The sequence below is a fragment of the Phragmites australis genome, chromosome 19, assembly GCF_958298935.1.
Source record: "Phragmites australis chromosome 19, lpPhrAust1.1, whole genome shotgun sequence".
NCBI lineage: Eukaryota > Viridiplantae > Streptophyta > Magnoliopsida > Poales > Poaceae > Phragmites > Phragmites australis.
The window spans coordinates 17,902,019-17,920,946 of record NC_084939.1 but is presented as its reverse complement, the minus strand read 5'-3'; the positions used below and the strand labels follow the sequence as shown (position 1 = coordinate 17,920,946).

Here is an 18,928-nt window from a genome sequence, read left to right as displayed (position 1 = left end):
CACCAAAGGATTTGCAAGGGGTAAGAAGAGATATCATTGAACACACTCTAAATGTTGATCCGAAGGTGAAGCCAAAAAAGCAAAGGCTTCAAAAGACGTCAAAAGAAAGACAAGACGCATCAAAGGCTAAGGTGTAAAATTGCTCGATGCTGGGGTCATTCACGAAGCATTACACTCTAAATGGCTGGCCAACCCAGTGTTAGTCAGGAAAAATAATGGCAAGTGGAGAAATGTGTGTTGATTTCATAGACCTGTATAGATCATGTCCAAAGGATGACTTTCTGTTACCATGCATTGACCAATTAGTGGACTCCACAGCTGGCTGTGAGATGATAAGCTTTCTGGACACATACTCGGGATACCATCAAACCTAGATGGTGAGGAAGGACGAGGCAAAAACAAGCTTCATAACCTCCTTCGGAATTTACTGTTACGTAAGAATGGCTTTCGGCCTTCGAAATGCTAGAGCCACCTTCGCAAGGTTGGTCCAGGTTGTACTACAGTCGTAATTGGGAAGGAACGTATCTGCGTATGTCGATGACATAGTTGTCAAGAGTAACAAACAAGTTGATCATTTGAACAACCTTCGGGAGACCTTCGGAAATCTTTGAAGAGTGGGTTTAAAGTTGAATCCAGAATAGTGTGCATTCGGTGTCCACTCTAGGAGGTTGTTAGGATTTTTGGCGTCAAAAAGGGGCATCGAAATAAATCCGCAAAAGATACAAGAAATACTTGATATGAGGCCTTCGTAGAACAAGAATGAGGCACAAAGGTTGGCTGGAAGATTGGCATCTTTGGGCCGATTCGTTTCCAAGTCAGCTAAGCAAAGCCTACCCTTCTTCAAAACTATCAAAGGCTCTGATCCATTTAGGTGGAGCACAGAGCAGCATAATGCTTTTGACAAGTTGAAAAAAAATCTTTACGAAGCTCATGGTGTTGACTAGCCCAGATCCGAAGGCCAAGTTGTTGCTGTATATTACGGCTTCCTCTTCAGCGGTAAGTGCAGTGCTTGTGCAGGAGATGCTAGTCAATGAAAAGTTGCAACAATTTATGGTATATTATGTCTCAGAGGCATTAGCGGAACCGAAGAGGTTCTATTATGAGATGGAAAAAATGGCATATGCAGTAGTGATGGCTACACGAAAGCTTCAGCATTATTTCACTGCACATAAGATAATGGTACCAACCTCTTTCCCTCTTCACGACATGTTTGAAAATCATAAAGTTATGGGAAGAGTTGGAAAATGGGAAATGGAGATAGCACCATTTACACTTTCCTTTGTCGCTCGGACTATGATAAAATCTCAAGCCTTAGTAGAATTTTTGGCAGATTAGACACCGCAGGCCGAAGCCCAAGAAGAATTACAAGTCGACCCAGTAGTTGTATCATCGCCTTCATGCATAAAATTGTGATACGTAGCCAGACTCCATTTCTGGTCAACAAACAATGTTGTAGAATACAAAGTAGTCCTCCTCAGCCTTCCTAAGGCACTAGCCCTCGGCGCCTAAAGGATGCTAGTTAAGACAGATTTCCAGGTAGTCACAGGCCAAATTGACAAAACTTTCCAGAACTGGTCTCCCAAAGGGTAAGTGGGTCAAGGAGTTGCCGAAAGTACTATGGTCCATTGGCACAATGGCAACCAGACCAATGGGATTCACGCCATTCCGCTTGCTTTCTGGCGAAGAGGTCATGACTCCAAAAGAATGTAAAAACAAATTGTTTTGTGTCATGGCTGAGGCAGCTCAGAGCAAAGAGCTAGTATCAAATGATGCACTGGAAGAAATCAAAGTGCAAGCTGTTGAAAATTTGTCAAAGTACCAAGAGGAAACAAAAAGGTGGAGAGATAAGCTAGTGTCTCTGAAGGAGTTCAATCCAGGGGACCTTGTGCTCTGAAGGCTCCCTAATGCTTCGACTGTGGGAAAGCTATGAAGCAAGTGGGATGGACCTTTTCTGGTAAAAAGTTCAAAGATACCTAGGTCATATCACTTGGCTACTCTCGAAGGAGAAGAGCTTCTGCACACTTGGAATGCGGACAAGCTTTGCAAATATTATGTGTAATCGAAGACATCAGAAGAGGGCCTTCATTTTAATGGGTGAAGCACCTGTAGTAAATTTACATTTATGTAATTTAAATTTCGCATTTCAATTCAAGCATTGTACAGGTGTTGTACTTTTCCTCACAGGGGAACCCCTTTTTTGGGGTGTGAGGTTTTTAACAAGGCAACCACCTTTGTAAACCCTTATGATTATATGAAATTACCCCTAGAAAAGCATGTGCTTTGATGGAATTTAGGCATGATACATCATTGAAATGATGCAAGCCTTTGCTTGAAAGATGCACAACATTCTCCTCCACCACTGTTTCCACAACAGCTTGTGAGTCTAGTGGCTCGTCGTCGTCATCATCGCTGAGCAGGAGGGGGGCAAGGTCATCATCGCTGAGCAGGAGGGGCGCTGAAGTTGTAGCGTGCTTTGGCCAAGGGACAGGCACATCTGATGTCTCCTTTAGAGATGCTTGTCGAAGGGGCACCGCGTCAATGGCTTTGGGGCCCCCCGAGGTCGTCATCACCCCTAGAATTGCCAAGGGCCAGTTAGCGTGGTCTTTTCTTCGAGCCGATGGCCTTCTTTCTCTTGGCTCCTTGAACCGAAGGGCACCACCTTTTTCTTCCTCTGGGCTTGAATGGCGGAGATCTTGCCAGTGCTGGTGTTTGAAGGCTGACCCTCTTTGGCATGGCCCACCCAAGACCTAGACAACTTTGGCTTGTCTCCATTGGCGAGGCCCCGCAGCTCAAAGATTTGGTTGATCTGGCTCGAGGGCCTATTCGACACATGCTTGGCCCTCAGCTTGGGTGAACTTTCCCAAAAGAAGACGGGCTTCGGCCTCCACCTCTGCAACTGTCATAGCTGTTCCAAAGAACAAATAAAGTAAGAAAATGGCACAAAATCAAAGGTTAATGAAAAATAGGCCAAGAAACATACTAGGTTTCCCGCTAAAATTAAGTTGAGGGTAGTAGAGTCCCTCTAGCCCCTTTGAGTCAAAGGAGGGGAAGGTCCACCCTTCACTTAGTGGCCATATCCCAGCAGCGACGAACTCTTCAACGAGGTCGCGAGTACGTAGGTGCTTCGTGCACCTCGTGAAAGCTTCGAAGTTCACCCATTGGGAGTCTTTCATCGACACATCCAAGGCTTGATTTCCCTTGTACTCTTGGCACTTGGACACAACGTACTCCTTTTATCTACCTTATGGTCAAACCATCATTGCGTCCAGTCCTTCGGCCATTTATTCTTGTAGGCAACAGCAGACGTGGTCAAGCCACCTCGATAGGTAAAGTTCACGCGGCCGTAGTGCGAAGCCCATTGTACATTGTCCGTGAAAACTGGGTTCAACTAGTGGTGGAGTTAATGAGCAACAACAAAGGCTCTGGCTGAGGCCTTCTCACCTTCGGACCTCGTCACCCATGCGAAAAGGCTGAGCTGAATAAAGGTGTTCGCATTAGATGGTGCAGGAAGATGTTGAACATTTTGAGGACCTTTAGCACCATCTCGTCACATGGGAGGCGTAGTCCAGCTCAGAATTAATCCACAAAGACAACAGCTTCATCATCTTCTAGCATTGGAGTCTTTTCTTAGACATCGCTAACCTTCGAGATATCACTTATCAGCCCTTCTTTCTCAAGGCCAGCTAGGACTCCTTTGTCGACCGTCAACCTCCCAATCCAGTAGGTCTTCGGCTTACTAGTTTTGCCCTTTGAAGTTGTCAAATCAACCTACCTTGGCTTCGGTGCGGAGTGTGAAGAGTGAAGGATGGCTTCATGCAGAGCGTAGAGAGATGCTTCGTGCAGAACATAGAGAGTAGCTCATAAACTGGAACGTAGAAGCTCAGTAAAAACAAATGAACTGCAGGATAGGCTATATATAATAGTAAAAATGCTATCTTAGAAGCAGTTGAGAGGGCGTTCGTCAAAAATTGAACTACCGCATTAATGGCAGTAAAGATAAATGAATAGTAACCTACGTTTAGGGAGTCGAGTCATTTCGCCAGAGTGAAGCCATCACTCATAAGAAAAGTTATACACTTTGGATGTGTAGGGGGATGATTAGAAAATGGTAACTCGTATAGCAAGAGGCCTTCGACGGGCCAAAGGGGGTGGCGTTTGGTGATACCATCTAATTCGTAGATTTGGTCCATCGAGGAGGAACCTTGCCCGTGGTGGGTTGCTATTGGGAAATGGTCTCACGGGCCTCTTCAGCCATCGGGTCAAAAACCTCGGTGGATATCGCGAACTAACAAGGCTTACAATTACCGTGGATCTGTCGTATTGCAGGAACAATTCGGCAAGTCGAAGGGCCCTTCGGACTCTACATGCCACAGAGACGGTTCCGATAGCTAGAACGAGCTAAGCCTTTGTCAGGCCTTCGGTGCACATCTGAAGGGCTTTGCTCAATGCCATGAAGGAGTCGCTGAAAGGGACTGTTGGGGAAAAATAGACAAGCCTGAGGATAATGGTTGGCGGTCGCTATCAAAGGCCCCTCCAGAGCCTTTAGCCCCCGAACAAGGTAGGAGGCCCCATCCCCGGAGGCTGTGAATCCCTTCGGGCCAACTCTTCGGCTCGTACGTGGCCTTCTAAAGACTCGGAGCTACAACAAATACCCCCAGAGCCTCTAGCCTCCGAAATCAACAGGAGGCCTTGTTCCCGAAGCCTGCGAACCCCTTCGGGCTGCTCATCCGGTGTCCATGAGGCCTTTCGAAGCCAAAAGGTGCGACTGGCCTCCGGAGATAATATCAGGGAAGAAAGGACACTCCCTCTGCCGCTGCAAGTGGTGCTTATCCTGACACCCCAATACGATGCAAGTCATCCTCACACCCCCCGTAGAGCGACGCTAGGCCATAATTGGCAACCGGCTCACCCCTCAGGGGGTAAGCACCAAAATAGTTACCACGGTAGATATTTGTCTTCTATGTAGGATAAAAGGTAGTTATCCATGATAAGGGCCAGTAATTCGGCCAGGTCCTAGATATTTGTACATCGTGATAACTTGTACACTAAGCTACATATTGCCTTATAAATAGGGGGTTAGGGTCACCTAGAAAAGGAGGTCAAGAAAAAGAGACACGCTCAACATAGCATCGAGGACTGCAATCACAAGTTTTCCTATGATACTCGCCCTAGCCCAGTCCCAATTTTTACTATCAATACATTTGTGGTGTTCCTTCCTCTCAAACTTCGTCTCCAAGCTTGAGTCTCCTCCTTAGAAGAAATTCTCACCGTACTTACTGGGGCAAGACGATCTCTTGCTCCAACAGCGTGCCGTCCATGGGGATGAGAACACAGAAGTGCTAAGAGAGGTAGGAATCTACCAGAAAAACCACCAACGCGCTAGCCGCCATATCCACCATTACAACAATGCAACCATATGCGTGGTTGTCTCAACTATACGCAGCACATATACCCTCCAGCCCCGCTGCCATATGGGATGACGTTCCTCCGGCCTTGACCGACCCAGAACCTTGTGTCGGTACAAAAACTCCAGACAGCCCAGAGCCCTTCCAGCCTCTACCTGGCAAAGACCTCGTTGCACCAGAAGAGATCATAGCCAAGGTCGCAGCTAAGCAGGCCGCCTTCCAGTGGTTCTGGGCGGTCGAACCCCGGAATGTTACCGCCTGGACTTGGTCCCAGGGTATCTCCTTCGACAACACCTGGGATGCTCGGGGTGATCCAACACCTTCAGAGAACCCGTACACCCAGCGTCCTCCTCGCCCCCCCCCCCCCGCAAAGGAAGGTTCCGAAGAGGCGCAATGCTCCGGAGTGCGCAGACCCCAACTGCACCTCTGATGTAACCCTCGAGATGCCAATTGCACGCGGGGAACCCCAAGTACACCTCATCCAGAGAAGCGCAGCCGGAGCCATTCCAGCTCCGAAAATTGGTTCGCCAGATGACCCCGATGGTCTCCCCAAAAGAAAGGAGGCCCTGGGGAAACCATGGGATCTGAGGCACGTGGCCCCTGGTAGTGACCTCAACATCGACCACAAGCTCCAGTACCCCCAGAGGTATATGGGTGTATCCTGCACGGACCAGGGCATAGCCACAACACCAACGACTATCGAACCCTCACAACCTTCCTGGAGGACGAAAGACAAGTAGGATACCTAGGCACAGAGGGAACCGGCGGTGGATGGCACAGGGGTCGGAGGCTTGGGGGAAGCTCCCGGGCAGATCCCTGGCCCTATGACCCCGTTCTGTCGCCACCAACTCCGCTACTGATGGTGCGATATCCCAGCAACGAGGACTGAATCAAGAACGCCAATGCCAGGCTCCGGGAGATTGCCTCTGGAGCTGGGTAGAAGCTAAGGGCCAAGGGGGTCGAGGACCACCTCTCCCATCTAGCCTTCAGCTTCACCTCTGACACGCCATCGCTAGGCTCTAGGCAGATTACCTCTCAAGCCAGGCAATGGCTAAGGGCTGAGGGGGTCGAGGACCACCTCTCCCGTCTGGCCTTCAGCTTCGTCTCTGACACGCCGTTGCTAGGCTCCGAGTGGATTACCTCCAGAGCTGGGCAGCGGCTAAGGGCTAAGGGGGTCAAGCACCATCTCTCCCGACCTAGCCGTAGGCCTCGAGGCCTTCAAGCCTCATAATAAAGGCTTTATTCTGGCAAAGGTACGCCCGCTATTACCTATAGATAGTATACCTAGTTGGTCTATCTTTCGTACAGTACGATAAAAAATATGTTGGAGGCCTCCAACCTTACTGCTAGAAGCTTTTACAATAGATAGTCATTAGGTAGAATGGTAAATTTAGATTATGTCCCTGTTTAGCAGTAAGCAGTAGAACTTAAGTTACATCTTCCTTTGACATGAGTTATGAGTAGTCATCTGACCTAGTTGTGTCTTATACTGTAATTAGCTACTTATTGCCAACAGTAAACTGCAAAACTTAACTAGTAGCGTAACCATGCAAAACCCACGCCTGTAGTTGCACCGCATGCCTAGGTCACCCAGAGGGCAAATTTTGCCAGAGTGTCCAGGAAGGCATTGCATAGCCTCGGTAGTGTTGAAGCCATGCCTCGGGGGATGTCCCCGAGGGGCGGTGATGCGGTGCTCTGAGGAATGCTGTCACAAGGAATCCTCGTTGCCCGACATGCCTGCACACCACAGGCACAACAGGCCTAGGTCACCACGAAGGCGTTGCATAGCCTCGATAGTGTGTACATGCCGGTTATCAAGGGACTTCCTTGGTAATGTAGTTGTGGCGCCCCCGACAAATTTCTTCGGGAGACGTGACATGCCCACGCACCTGTAGGCATTGCTTGCCTAAACCTAAAGTCACTTGAAAAGATTTCCCGGAGGGTAGGCTTTGCTCTGGTAGGCAGTGGAGCCAACACACCTGCAGCAGCACACCATGCTTAGGTCACCCAAAGGGCAGATTATGCTAGGGTGTCCTTAAAGGCATTACGCAGCCTCGGTAGTGTGGATGCCGCATATCAAGGGATTACCTTGATGTGAGGATGCGGTGCTTTGAGGAATGCTGTTGCAAGGAATCCTCATTGCACGATATGCTTATATACCACGAGCGCAGCATGCCTAGGTCACCGTGAGGGCATCAAGCCTAAGTTTCCTGTAAGGTATTGCATAGCTTCGGTCGTATAAATGCCACACGCCAGGGCACACCCTTGGTGGAGAGTGTTGCGGTGCACCCAGGGCGTTTCCTCAGGAGCACAACGAGCCTACACACCGCGGGCGTAGCATGCCTAGGTCACCTGTAAGGCAAGAATGCCTAGGTTTACTGGAAAGTATTGCGTAGCCCGATAGTGTGTAGAGCCTTTGGCGTTAATACATGCCGAAGGGAATACAAAACGTCTGGCAAAAACGGAGAGTCTTGCAAAAGGATATAAAACATCAGGCAAAAACATAGAGTCTTACAAAAGGATACAACACCTCCGGCAAAAACGGAGAGTCCTACAAAACCTCCGATAAAAACGGAGAGTCCTACAACCTCCGGCAAAAATGGAGAGCCCTTTACAAAATCTCCGGCAAAAATGAAGAGTCCTACAAAACCTCCGACAAAAACGGAGAGTCTTACAAAAGCTTTGGCACAAACGGAGAGACCTCCCAAAACCTCCGCAAGATGGAGAGTCTTGCAAAAGCTCTGGCAAAACACGGAGAGACTTTCGAAAACCTCCGGGAGGCAGAGCGTCCTACAAAACCTCCGCCAAATAGTTGTGCAAAATCTCTGATAAAAAAGGAGAGTCTTACAAAAAGCTCCAGCAAAAACGGAGAGACCTCCCAAAACCTCCGCAAGATAGAGAGTGTTGCAAAAGCTCCAGCAAAAATGGAGAGAATTCCGAAAACCTCCGCGAGGCGAAGCGTCTTACGAAAACCTCCACTAAATAGTCTTGCAAAATGTCTCACAAAAACAGAGAGTCTTACAAAGCTCTGGAAAAAATGGAGAGACCTCCCAAAACCTCTTCAAGATGCAAAGTCTTGCAAAAGCTCTAGCAAAAATGGAGAGACTTCCGAAAACCTTTACGAGGCGGAGCGTCTTACAAAAACCTCCACCAAATAGTCTTGCAAAACCTTCGCCAAATAGTCTTGCAAAACCTTCACTAAAACAGAGAGACTCCCAAAACCTCCGCAAGATGGAGGGTCTTACAAAACCTCCGCCAGACGAAGAGGTTTCTAAAAACACATTGGACAAAATCCCCCAGCATTTTGAAGACAAGCACCTCCGTGCCGGAGGGACGCGAAGCCCACTAGCCCCTGACAGGCACAGCCAACAGACCAAAGGGGTACGAATCCCCCTCCCCGCAAGAAGAAGTGTGGCACGCATGACTCAGACACGTATGGTAACAGGTAAAGTCACTACCCCACAGTCTCATCTAAAGACACGATTCATACATCCGTTTATGAAGATCATGCTAACATTGACTAAAATCCCACCCTGCGTGGCACGGGAAATAGTATGGTATCCCTAGTTGGTTATTGCAAGAGCCAGTAGCGGCTAAGAGCTGAGGGGGTCTAGGACCACCTCTCCCATCTGTCCTTTGGCTTTGCCTCCGACATGTCGTCTTTAGGCTCCGGGTGGATTACCTCCGGAGCCGGGCAGCGGCTAAGGGCCGAGGGGGTCGAGGACCACCTCTCTTGTCTGTCCTTCGACTTTGCCTCCGACAGAACATTGCCAGATCTGGGCGGATTACCTCCAGAGTCGGGCAGCGTCTAAGGGCTGAGGAGATCAAGGACCACCTCTCCCGTCTGGCATTCAGCTTCGCCCCCGACACGTCGTCGCCAGGCTCTGGGCGGATTACCTCTAGAGCTGGGTAGCGACTAAGGATCCGAAGGGTCGAAGACCACCTCCAGACCTTATCTCCGAAGGTTCTGAATGGGCTTCGCTGGGTCAAAAATCTAGAACAAATTTGGAGGAAGGCCCTACCAGCACCGGACTCGAGGAGTACGTGATAACCGGAAACGACGAGGTCGCCACCACTTCACCCTACCCTCCTTAGTTACCCTACGTATCTACCACCACCAGATTCCCGAGGCCACCTCTCCCCCAGAAGGAACGGAACCGGCGATGATCTATGCAAAGACTTGGAACGTCGGTCACCCGAAAAACTAGCCATCGCCTACGAAGGGGATGAAGAAGCGCGGCTCGAAGGCACGAAGGAACACAGACATGCGGTCCCCTGCTCGAAGGATATCATTACACTCCAGCGCAAAAAGAGATACAATCGCCCCCAAAGGTCCAAATTATATTGTCAAACAAATCGTGCATCTGGAGGATGCGTACAAAGAAGCACACAGTACAAAAGCCGCTGCAGGGAAGGGAAACCCCAAGAGAGCAAACCAGGGACAGAAAGAGTACAAAGTGACAAAAGACAACTATGACCCATGGCAGGGCCATAGTCGAACGACAAAACAGGGATGCCAACAAAGCACCCCTGAAGGCCACCTTCACCTCCTATGGATCCCGGCAGGTGCCACGCATGGAGTGGTGTATACACCTCATCCGCAGCCTTCTGCCATGGAAGCTGATGCAGTAGTCGACCACCGAGCTATCAGAAGATGAGGAAGAAACCGAATGAGCCACCGTTGGGCCCTCCTCCCACTTCTTGCCTGCCCTTGCCGCTGAAGTCCGCTCCTTCTCGTAACTCTCCCTCCACAGGAAATCCCAGTCGATCCCAACATCATCGTCAGAAAATATCGATGATCTTGACAGGCATGGTCTCCTGAACCGGGGGTTGGGCAGGGGCAATAGGCAGCTGTCCGCCCTGCAGGGACAGAAGCCGGACGGCCACCGGCGCCACCACCAGTGGCCGAAACAGCCTAACCCCAGTAGAAACAGTCAAGATCATCGATGTTTCCAAAGAGGATGGGGAGGAAGACGATGCCATATTTAAAGTCAAGTTAAGTGCTTGCTCGTGAGGCGGTGATAGATTCAACCAGATGACCCCCGCTTTATATACGGGCTGAGTGACAATGTACGCCCAGGAAGAGAAGCAGAACCAACTCGACATCGCTCCGTGGCATCCCTCATTAATCTCTGGGGACCTGTGGCCATATCCTGGTCACTCCACTGACACATGGCAACATCCCACAGCAACGCCTCGTCTTCTTTCTTGAATGTCCTATCACATTAATGACCTAGACTCATTTCGGCGTCCTGCCAGGGGTGTGGGCACAAGACCGTAGACAAACCCACGCATTATCCAGTTAGAAACGCGCTAGTAACACATCCCATCCTACTGTCCTCAAACTGGCAAATGTGGGGATTTCCCGATCCCACACGTAATCCCCCATTCTGACGAACTCAGATGGTGAGAAGACCCATCACCAAAAAAGTCCAAAGAATCTAAATCGGCATTGGCATGGATCCCAGAGCGCATCACCTCCATCAATGCCTCTCCGTCCTCGAGTCCCAATACCGCATACTCCAACTCTAACAGGCTCCGGAACGTACCTCATCCGCTGATACGTCTTTGGTCTTCCACTCCGACTTCGATGCCAGCTACACCTCTAACCTCAGCATAACCCCTGGGTGTGCCGCCATCACCAATGCACAGTCATCATTGAGATTCACCATCGACGCCCGCGGTTCCCGCCGAAAAGCTCCTTAGGGATAGGGAATGGCCTTCAAACATTCTTGTTACAAACCCAGGCTGGAGTTGGTTTTCCTCTACATCCTCTCACCCCTCCAAACGTCGTGGCTAGAGAATGAGGGGGTACTGTTGGGGGTGAAATAGATAAGCATGAGGATAATGGTTGGCGGTCGCTATCAAAGACTCCTCCAGAGCCTTCCGCCCCCAGACTCAGCAGGAGGCCCCATCCCCGGAGGCTGCGAATCCCTTCGGGCCACCTCTCCGGCTCGTACATGGCCTTTCGAAGACTTGGAGCTACAGCAAGTACCACAAGAGCCTCTAGTCTCCGAACTCAATAGGAGGCCGTGTTCCTGAATGCTGCGGACCCCTTCGGGCCGCCCATCCGGTGCCCATGCAGCCTTCCGAAGCCAAAAGGCACGACCAGCATCCGGAGATAATATCAGGCAAGAAAAGGACACTCCACCCTCTACCACCGACCTGACGCGAGGCGATAGACGATAAATGCCAGTGCAAGTGGTGCTTATCCTGACACCCCAACACGATGCAAGTTGTCCTGACACCCCTCGTAGAGCGACGTTGGGCCGTAATTGGCAACCGGCTCACCCATCAGGGGGCAAGCACCAAAATAGTTACCACGGTAGATATTTGTCTTCTATGTAGGGTAAAATGTAGTTATCCAGGATAAGGCACAGTAATTCGGTCAGGTCCTAGATATTTGTACATCGTGATAACTTATACACTAAGCTACATACTACCTTTTAAATAGGGGGTCAGGGTCTCCTGGAAAAGGAGGTCAAGAAAAAGAAACAGCTCAACAAGTCTTCTTGTGATAATCTTCCTAGCCCAATCCCAATTTTTACTATCAATACATTTTTAGTGTTCCTTCCTCTCAAACTTCATGTCCAAGCTTGAGTCTCCTCGTTAGAGGAAACTCTTGCTATACTTGCTGGGGAAAAATGATCTCTTGCTCCAACAGGGACACCAAAGTTGCAGCTGAGTGGAAACCCTCAGAAATCCACGTGGAGGGTGACCTAAATCCAGCACGTAGATGGAGCAAAGAGTGAAGGCATGGTTGAAGGGAGGACCATAGGTGGTGACCGAAGACCATTAAGGGTAGGATTGTAAATAATTTTGATGTACTTAGAAAAGTACATTAGTACCATCGAATATGCCGAGTATGTGGCAGTTGGAGAGGTAATCTCCTAAACTATAACGGAGAGTGGTTGAGTACGGCCTATAAATAAAGTGTGACTGTAACTGATAAGATATGTGACCTTAATATGAGTGAGAAGTTCTCCACTTTGTATATTTCCACCTTACCTTCGGACCACTTCAGGGTTCCGAAGGCCCACCAATTTATTCGGTTACACAACTTTCCAATGAGAAGGTATCTTTTTCTTTTCTAATTTAAGCACTATGTTGTTCTATTTGTCATGGAGGTTGATTACGATAATCTAGTTTGGGGAATAGATATATTTTAGAAAAGTTTAATTTTAGGCTTTCTTTTCACTACGTTAAAAATGGATAAGGGTGACGGGTCATAACCGTCATGGGTGACGGATCCCACACCTGTCAACTCGAATGCGTCACTGATGACATGTAATAAGTGACGGGTAAGGACCCGTCACCAATAAGATTATTGATGACGGGGCAAAACTTGACTCGTCACTTATTAAGGTCATTGGTCACAATTATGTCCCGTCACTTATGACTTATTTGTGACCCGTCACTTATGAATGATATACGGTTTTCGCGCTTTTTGGACACGGAAAAAAGTCAAAACAAAATATTTTTCACCCAAACCAATCCAACTCAGGCCTATCACCACTCGCTATGTGTCTCTACCTATTTTTTCAGACTGTTTTTAGTCGTGGGAATCAAACTCGCGACGGCTCCTCGCGCGCGTAGCTGCCTAACCACCTCAACCTCGCGTGCATCCTGAAAGGACTCGGATGAAAGATCCTTTTAACTATTTTACTGAGGGTCATAAGCGACGGGTCACAGTTATGACACATCACCAATGTTAATTTTACAATAGACATAAAAAACAGTTGACTTGGAGTGTCTTCAGTTAAATGGTCATTACTTTTGCATACGGACTCTGATTTCGATATTTTGTTACTCTATGGATATCTACAGAAAAAGTTACATCCGTTTTTCCCCCACTATATCGGGTTCGGTGAATTTTTTGAGGCCTAAAACGGCTTGGTAGATTGAGTTCTCGCCTCCGGAAGTTTCTGCAACATTTTCGGAACGAGGGTTTGTGTCCATAGCCGTTACTCCTTACATTAAATTTGAGCAGAAATGTACAATAGTTCATATTCTAGTGCTTCTGAAGTGAGAAAAAATAAGAGAAAACTAAAATAAAAATAATTTTTTTTACAATGTTTAGATCATTTTCTGCATTTCTGAATAACGTCATTAGTGACGGGTCATAACTTGACCCGTCACTTATGGCAGGCCTATGAAACCCGTAACCAATGAGTTAGCCATTGGTGACGGACCCATCACCAATGACTGGCCTACGATGACCTACGATGTCACTAATGACTGGCCTACGATGACCTGTGAGTGATGAGTCGTTATTGGTGATGGGTCAAGTTTTCACCCATCATCAATGACTGTTATTAGTGATAGGTCACAACTATGACCCGTCACTTTTATCATAAGTAACGGGTGTAGTGTCTCTTTTGTCTGTTTTTTACGTAGTGTTTCTTCTTTTTATCTATGTAACAAATAAAGAATGATGTGTTTCAAATTTCATGAAAACTGTATACGAAACAATGATCATGCAACAAAAAATGTGTACAATTAATTTCATTTTTCATCAAATAACATGGTTTATCACCACTACTTTTGCATAAAACATAGTAAGCACGGCCATAAACTGATCCTAGCATTATTATAACTTTCCAAGAAAGAATAGAAGACTTGAGGGGAGACAATCTCAAAAGACAACGACTATGCGTTTCCCTGTTTTGCATTTCATGAAGTTTTGGATCCTGCCGATGTCTACTGTTCCTTAGAAGGATCGAGCACATGCCCAGCAAAAACAGTGGCGCCCGACGTCTCCTCCACGATGAAGAAGGCGAACGGATGGTCGGCGACGAAGTTCACAGGCTCGGGCGATGTCACGTAGTCATCATAGAGTGAGTACCCCATGTCGTCGTCGGATTCCACGGTGACGGCCGCAGCCTCGCTCCCCTCCTCGTTCATCTCGATCACAGCCTTGTGGAGGACTCCGTTCACACTTAAGCCCCTCTTGTCTTCCTCAAGAAGCATGTCGGTCATGTTCGCCTTCTCGTCGTCGAACGGGAGGTGAAGGCCCAGATCATTAAGGTCATCGACGATGTTGCTCTCGAAGGTTAGCTTGAACTTCGGCAGCCGGAACTCGCCAACCGGGACATACTCCGTCGGGAGGTGGTTGTGCAGGAACTTGGGGGAGGACGCGATCTTTTCCACCACGCTTCGCAGGCCCTTGCGGTCGTTGGGGAGGAAGACGCACATGGAGAACTTCGGTAGGCTGCGGTACACCTCCCAGTTGTACTCGCGATCGTCCATCTCCTCGTACGGCAGCTTGAGAACCTTGAACCCCTTGTGGCAGGCGATGCACTTGGAGCACCAGCTCTGCAGGAAGGGAACCTCAATGGAGCTGCCGTCGAGGCGGTGGAACTCGCGGTCGAAGGTGTTCTCCTTCTTGAAGGGGAAGCGCCACTCGCCCTTGAAGTAGATGGCGTTGGCGACGACGTGCACCGTGTCCTGGTTTGGGTCGTCCGGGTCCATGACCTTGGTGATGAGGCCTCTGGTGGCCTAGGCCACCCATGCGTTGATCTGCTGTCTTGATTCAACTGGCTGCAAGCGCATAAAGAAAAAGATCTGATGTTAATAAGGTAAGAAAAAAACCCTTGATGTTAACAATCGATCAACAGAATAAAGATGCATGCGTGTTCATATACTGACATTGTTCTGGAAGTCGACGGCCCATGTGTTGCCCTTGAACGTCCCGACGACGGTGTCGACGTACGCGGGCCTGAGCGGCCAGCTCTTGTCGGTCCACGCGCCGCACGCGAACGAGAGGCTCGGCCCGCCGATGCCCGACCGGTCGGCGAGGACGCGGTCCACCACCATGGCCCTCACGAACGCGGCGAGCTCCTCCCGTGACGGCGCGCCGGCGACGCGGAGGATCTCGTCAAGGGTGTCCCCTGCGGCGGCAGTCGACATCAGCGCGAGCGCGACGTGGATGGACAGCGGCGAGAAGACGAGGTTGTAGCCCTTGTCTGCGGTGGCCGTCGAGATGCCCTTGAGCAGGCGCGCCGCAAGCGACGCCTGCCCGGTCTGGCAGGCGCTCGTGGCTTCCTTTTCCTTACCCGCCGCCATGGCCTGATCGATCTGGTGGGTCTGGCGTGCGAGAAACTTATGAGTCGTGTGGGTGCGTTCAGGTTGGGATGCGATAATTTGTAGGCCGGGAACGCGCGATAGGACGGGAGGCAGGCACAACACGAGTTGTTTTGCTGCACGGCGCCGTGGCGTTCTCCGTATGGGTTTTCCGAGGATGGCCCATCTACCTGGTTGAATGGAGAAGTCGGCCCGTTTTGTAGCACTACAGCTTTTATTGACAGGCTTGCAAAAACATACCTGGAAAATCTTCTTTATTTTTTTATTTTTATTTTTTAATATTTGCAAAACACACTGTGTTTTTCATTGCTCTTAAAATTCAAAACACTATCCAAATAGTTATAATTTTTTAAAAAAACTATGTTATAGAGAATATTATAAGCTACATCTTCAAAAAATTTTAACTAACAAACGACGATAACCTAGATGTGAAATATTTTGAAACGAACATATACTTTTGTAAATATTAAAAAGTAAAAATAAAAAAATAAAAAAGATTCTGCCGATTCATATATATGCGTTGCCCCATTTAAGCCCCTATCGGTTGGAACTGGCTCCTCTGACAGGAGCTCCCCGTGACTTTTCTCCTGTTGGGAGCTCTTGGATTGGAAATAGACCACACAAATTTGATGCTACAGTATCCATGCTACAGTGAAATTAGCGCATTATTTTCATCAACAGTAACTGTATTATAGAGTTTTACTGCAAAGCACTGTTCATTCACTCACAAACTACTATTCCTCATACTGTTTATCCGTGACTTTCCTTCTAAATGTCAGAGGATTCAGGTTCATATCGGTTTCTATCTGAGATTGTGCGATCGGGTGTTCGATGGCTCCAATTTGAGTAGGGAGAGGCCCACCGCACTTTTCCTATGCGACATGAGGGTGAGGGATTGAGCCAGCCGGGCCCGAGTGCCTTCGTGCTAGCACGTGCCACGTGGTGCGCCGGTCGTGCTCGCGCCCATGAGCCAGCGCACATCACATGTCCTCGCCCCATGCACCCCCTCCGTGCCCAACTACTAACCATTAGAGGCGTGACCAGGTACGGAGAACTACTGAAACAACTTCTGAAAAAACTACTAATACTACTGAATCAAACTACTAATACTATTGACAACTACTAACATAAACTACTGAACAAAATTTACTATGATTTAGAACAACTGAATAACTACTGACACTACTAACCACAAACTACTGACACTATTAAATAAACTACTTATACTACTGACAACTACTGACACTACTAAACACACTACTGGCCAAAAACTATTGAAACTACATAATAAATTACTGATACTACCGACATAAACTACTGACGACTATTGACACTGTTGAACAATTTTTCTATAGCTTAAAACTACTGAATAGCTAAACTACTGTGCACTATTACACTACTCAACTACTGAGCACTATTGCAAAACTACAAGGCTATTACTGAACTACAGAACGCTACTGGACTACAAACTACTCGGCGCATAGCACACAGGGACGTGTGGATCGCGTGTGGGTGAGCGGACGTTGGAACACATGGTGCACGGGTGCAGAACGAGTGGTGTGTGCGCGCGGGCCACGGGGACACGTGGCGTGCAGCGTAGCACGTGGGGTCGGGCGCGGGAGCGCACTAGCCGCCGAGACACATGGTGGCACACGGGCGTGCATGGGCGTGGGCTGGCGTGTGGGCAGGCGAGTACGCGTGGGGCTAGCGAGTTGAGCTATGCTGTGTGTGTATATAGTATTTATTCTGCACACGAGATATATATAGCACACGTGTGTATATACATAAAATATATTTATTTTGTAGGTATGCTCAACTCCCACGCATGTTGCGCACATGCACTCCCCATAGGTCAAATGTATCCCGTGAGCCAACTCCCATCACTCCATTCATGGTCAAAGGCTGGTCAAAGGAATCCAACAATCCCATCTCCTCATCAATCTAATTTTTTAAATAATTTTTCTCCTAAACCATAACTATGACTGGCGAACCAGTTAAAGCATCTTACTTTAAAAAGTATGCTTAACAAAATTAGATTCATCATCTATATGTTTTGACAAACTTTGAAACAATTACAACCCTATAGTAATTGTAACTATCCGTTACATCTATAAGCATACAACAGTCATAACTATATGCATAGCGAGATTGCAACTTACCTATCTAGACTGACTTATTGTAACTAATTACGACCATGTTGCAATCGATAATATTGTAACTATATTGTTCAGCATGTTGCAACTAGGGTGTCTACCATGTTGTAACTAGACCACACTCGACAATACATGTCATAATTAGATTACCCACCATGCTGTAAGTAGAGTATTCACCATGTTATAACTAGAGTGTCTATCATATTGTAATTAGTACTCACTCAATATTGTTGCGACCATGTTGCAACCATCAATGTTGTAACTATATTGTTCAGCATGTTGTAACTAGAGTGCCTACTATGTTATAACTAGACCACACTCAACAATGCATGTTGTAAATAGATTGTCTACCATATTGTAATTAGAGTATTCACCATGTTGTAACTAGAGTATCTACCATGTTGTAATTAGTACTCACTTAACATTGTTGCGACCATGTTGCAATCAACAATGTTGTAACTATATTGTTCAGCATATTATAACTAGAGTGTCTGCCATGTTGTAACTAATCCACACTCGATAATACATGTCACAACTAGATTATCTACCATGTTATACCTAGAGTATTCACCATGTTGTAGTTAGAGTGTTCACCATGTTGTAACTATAATACGATCCTAAAACTTCATCAAAATATAGCATTCATAGATTTCATTTTGTTAAGCACATTTTTGCCAGAAATATGCTTCAAACGTATCGAAATTCGGATCCGTGGTTCTAGAGATATTGCATTTTAATGATTCGAATCAACAAAACAAAGCCTGCATGCATGCATGCTTTCTCTGGTGGGTGGGTTTGAATGTGTACGTGGTATCAGTAGATTGGCTCACATGGTTTGTTTGGTCATAGGAGGTGGGAATCTGCTCGTCGACTAGATTGTGCACAACATGGGTCTATTCTACTCGTATGCGCAGAATAGACTCACCGTGTGTATATATATATTTGTAAAATTACATGCCTATTTAAAAATTTAGCAAAAATAGGCTATCGTTGCCCGCTGGATGGGTCACAGGGCGACACCTTGACGTGGCAGGCCAACGGATGACACCTTGACGTCACCCAATCAGAGGGTGTTAGCAAAATGTTGCCCATTGGATGGACGACACCTTGCTATCGCCCTACAAACAGGCGATATCTTACTTAATTAGGGTTTGAACCCACTGTCGCTTTGGTTTGCGGAAAAATAAGCATCGTCCGTGCGTTGCCATTCTTTGTTGTTGGTGTGTCCATTGTCATTCGATTTTTTTGAGATATTTTGGGTACGAGGTATTGACGAAAAAGGAAGGT

General features: G+C 47.7%; 2 protein-coding genes across 2 annotated transcripts; both read right to left on the bottom strand.

Annotated features, from left to right (window-relative positions):
* Positions 1 to 14,105: 14,105 nt before the first annotated feature.
* On the bottom strand, positions 14,106 to 14,876 carry LOC133900223 (putative serpin-Z5). Its single transcript, XM_062341342.1, has one exon. It carries the CDS (start codon positions 14,874 to 14,876, stop codon positions 14,106 to 14,108), a length of 771 nt encoding a protein of 256 aa, XP_062197326.1.
* A 27-nt stretch (positions 14,877 to 14,903) lies between these two features.
* LOC133900222 (putative serpin-Z5) lies at positions 14,904 to 15,470 on the bottom strand. The gene is made up of 2 exons (XM_062341341.1): positions 15,054 to 15,470; positions 14,904 to 14,945 (listed from the first exon to the last, which is right to left on the bottom strand). The coding sequence occupies exons 1-2, from the start codon at positions 15,468 to 15,470 to the stop codon at positions 14,904 to 14,906; spliced, it is 459 nt and encodes a 152-aa protein (XP_062197325.1).
* Between the last annotated feature and the right edge of the window lie 3,458 nt (positions 15,471 to 18,928).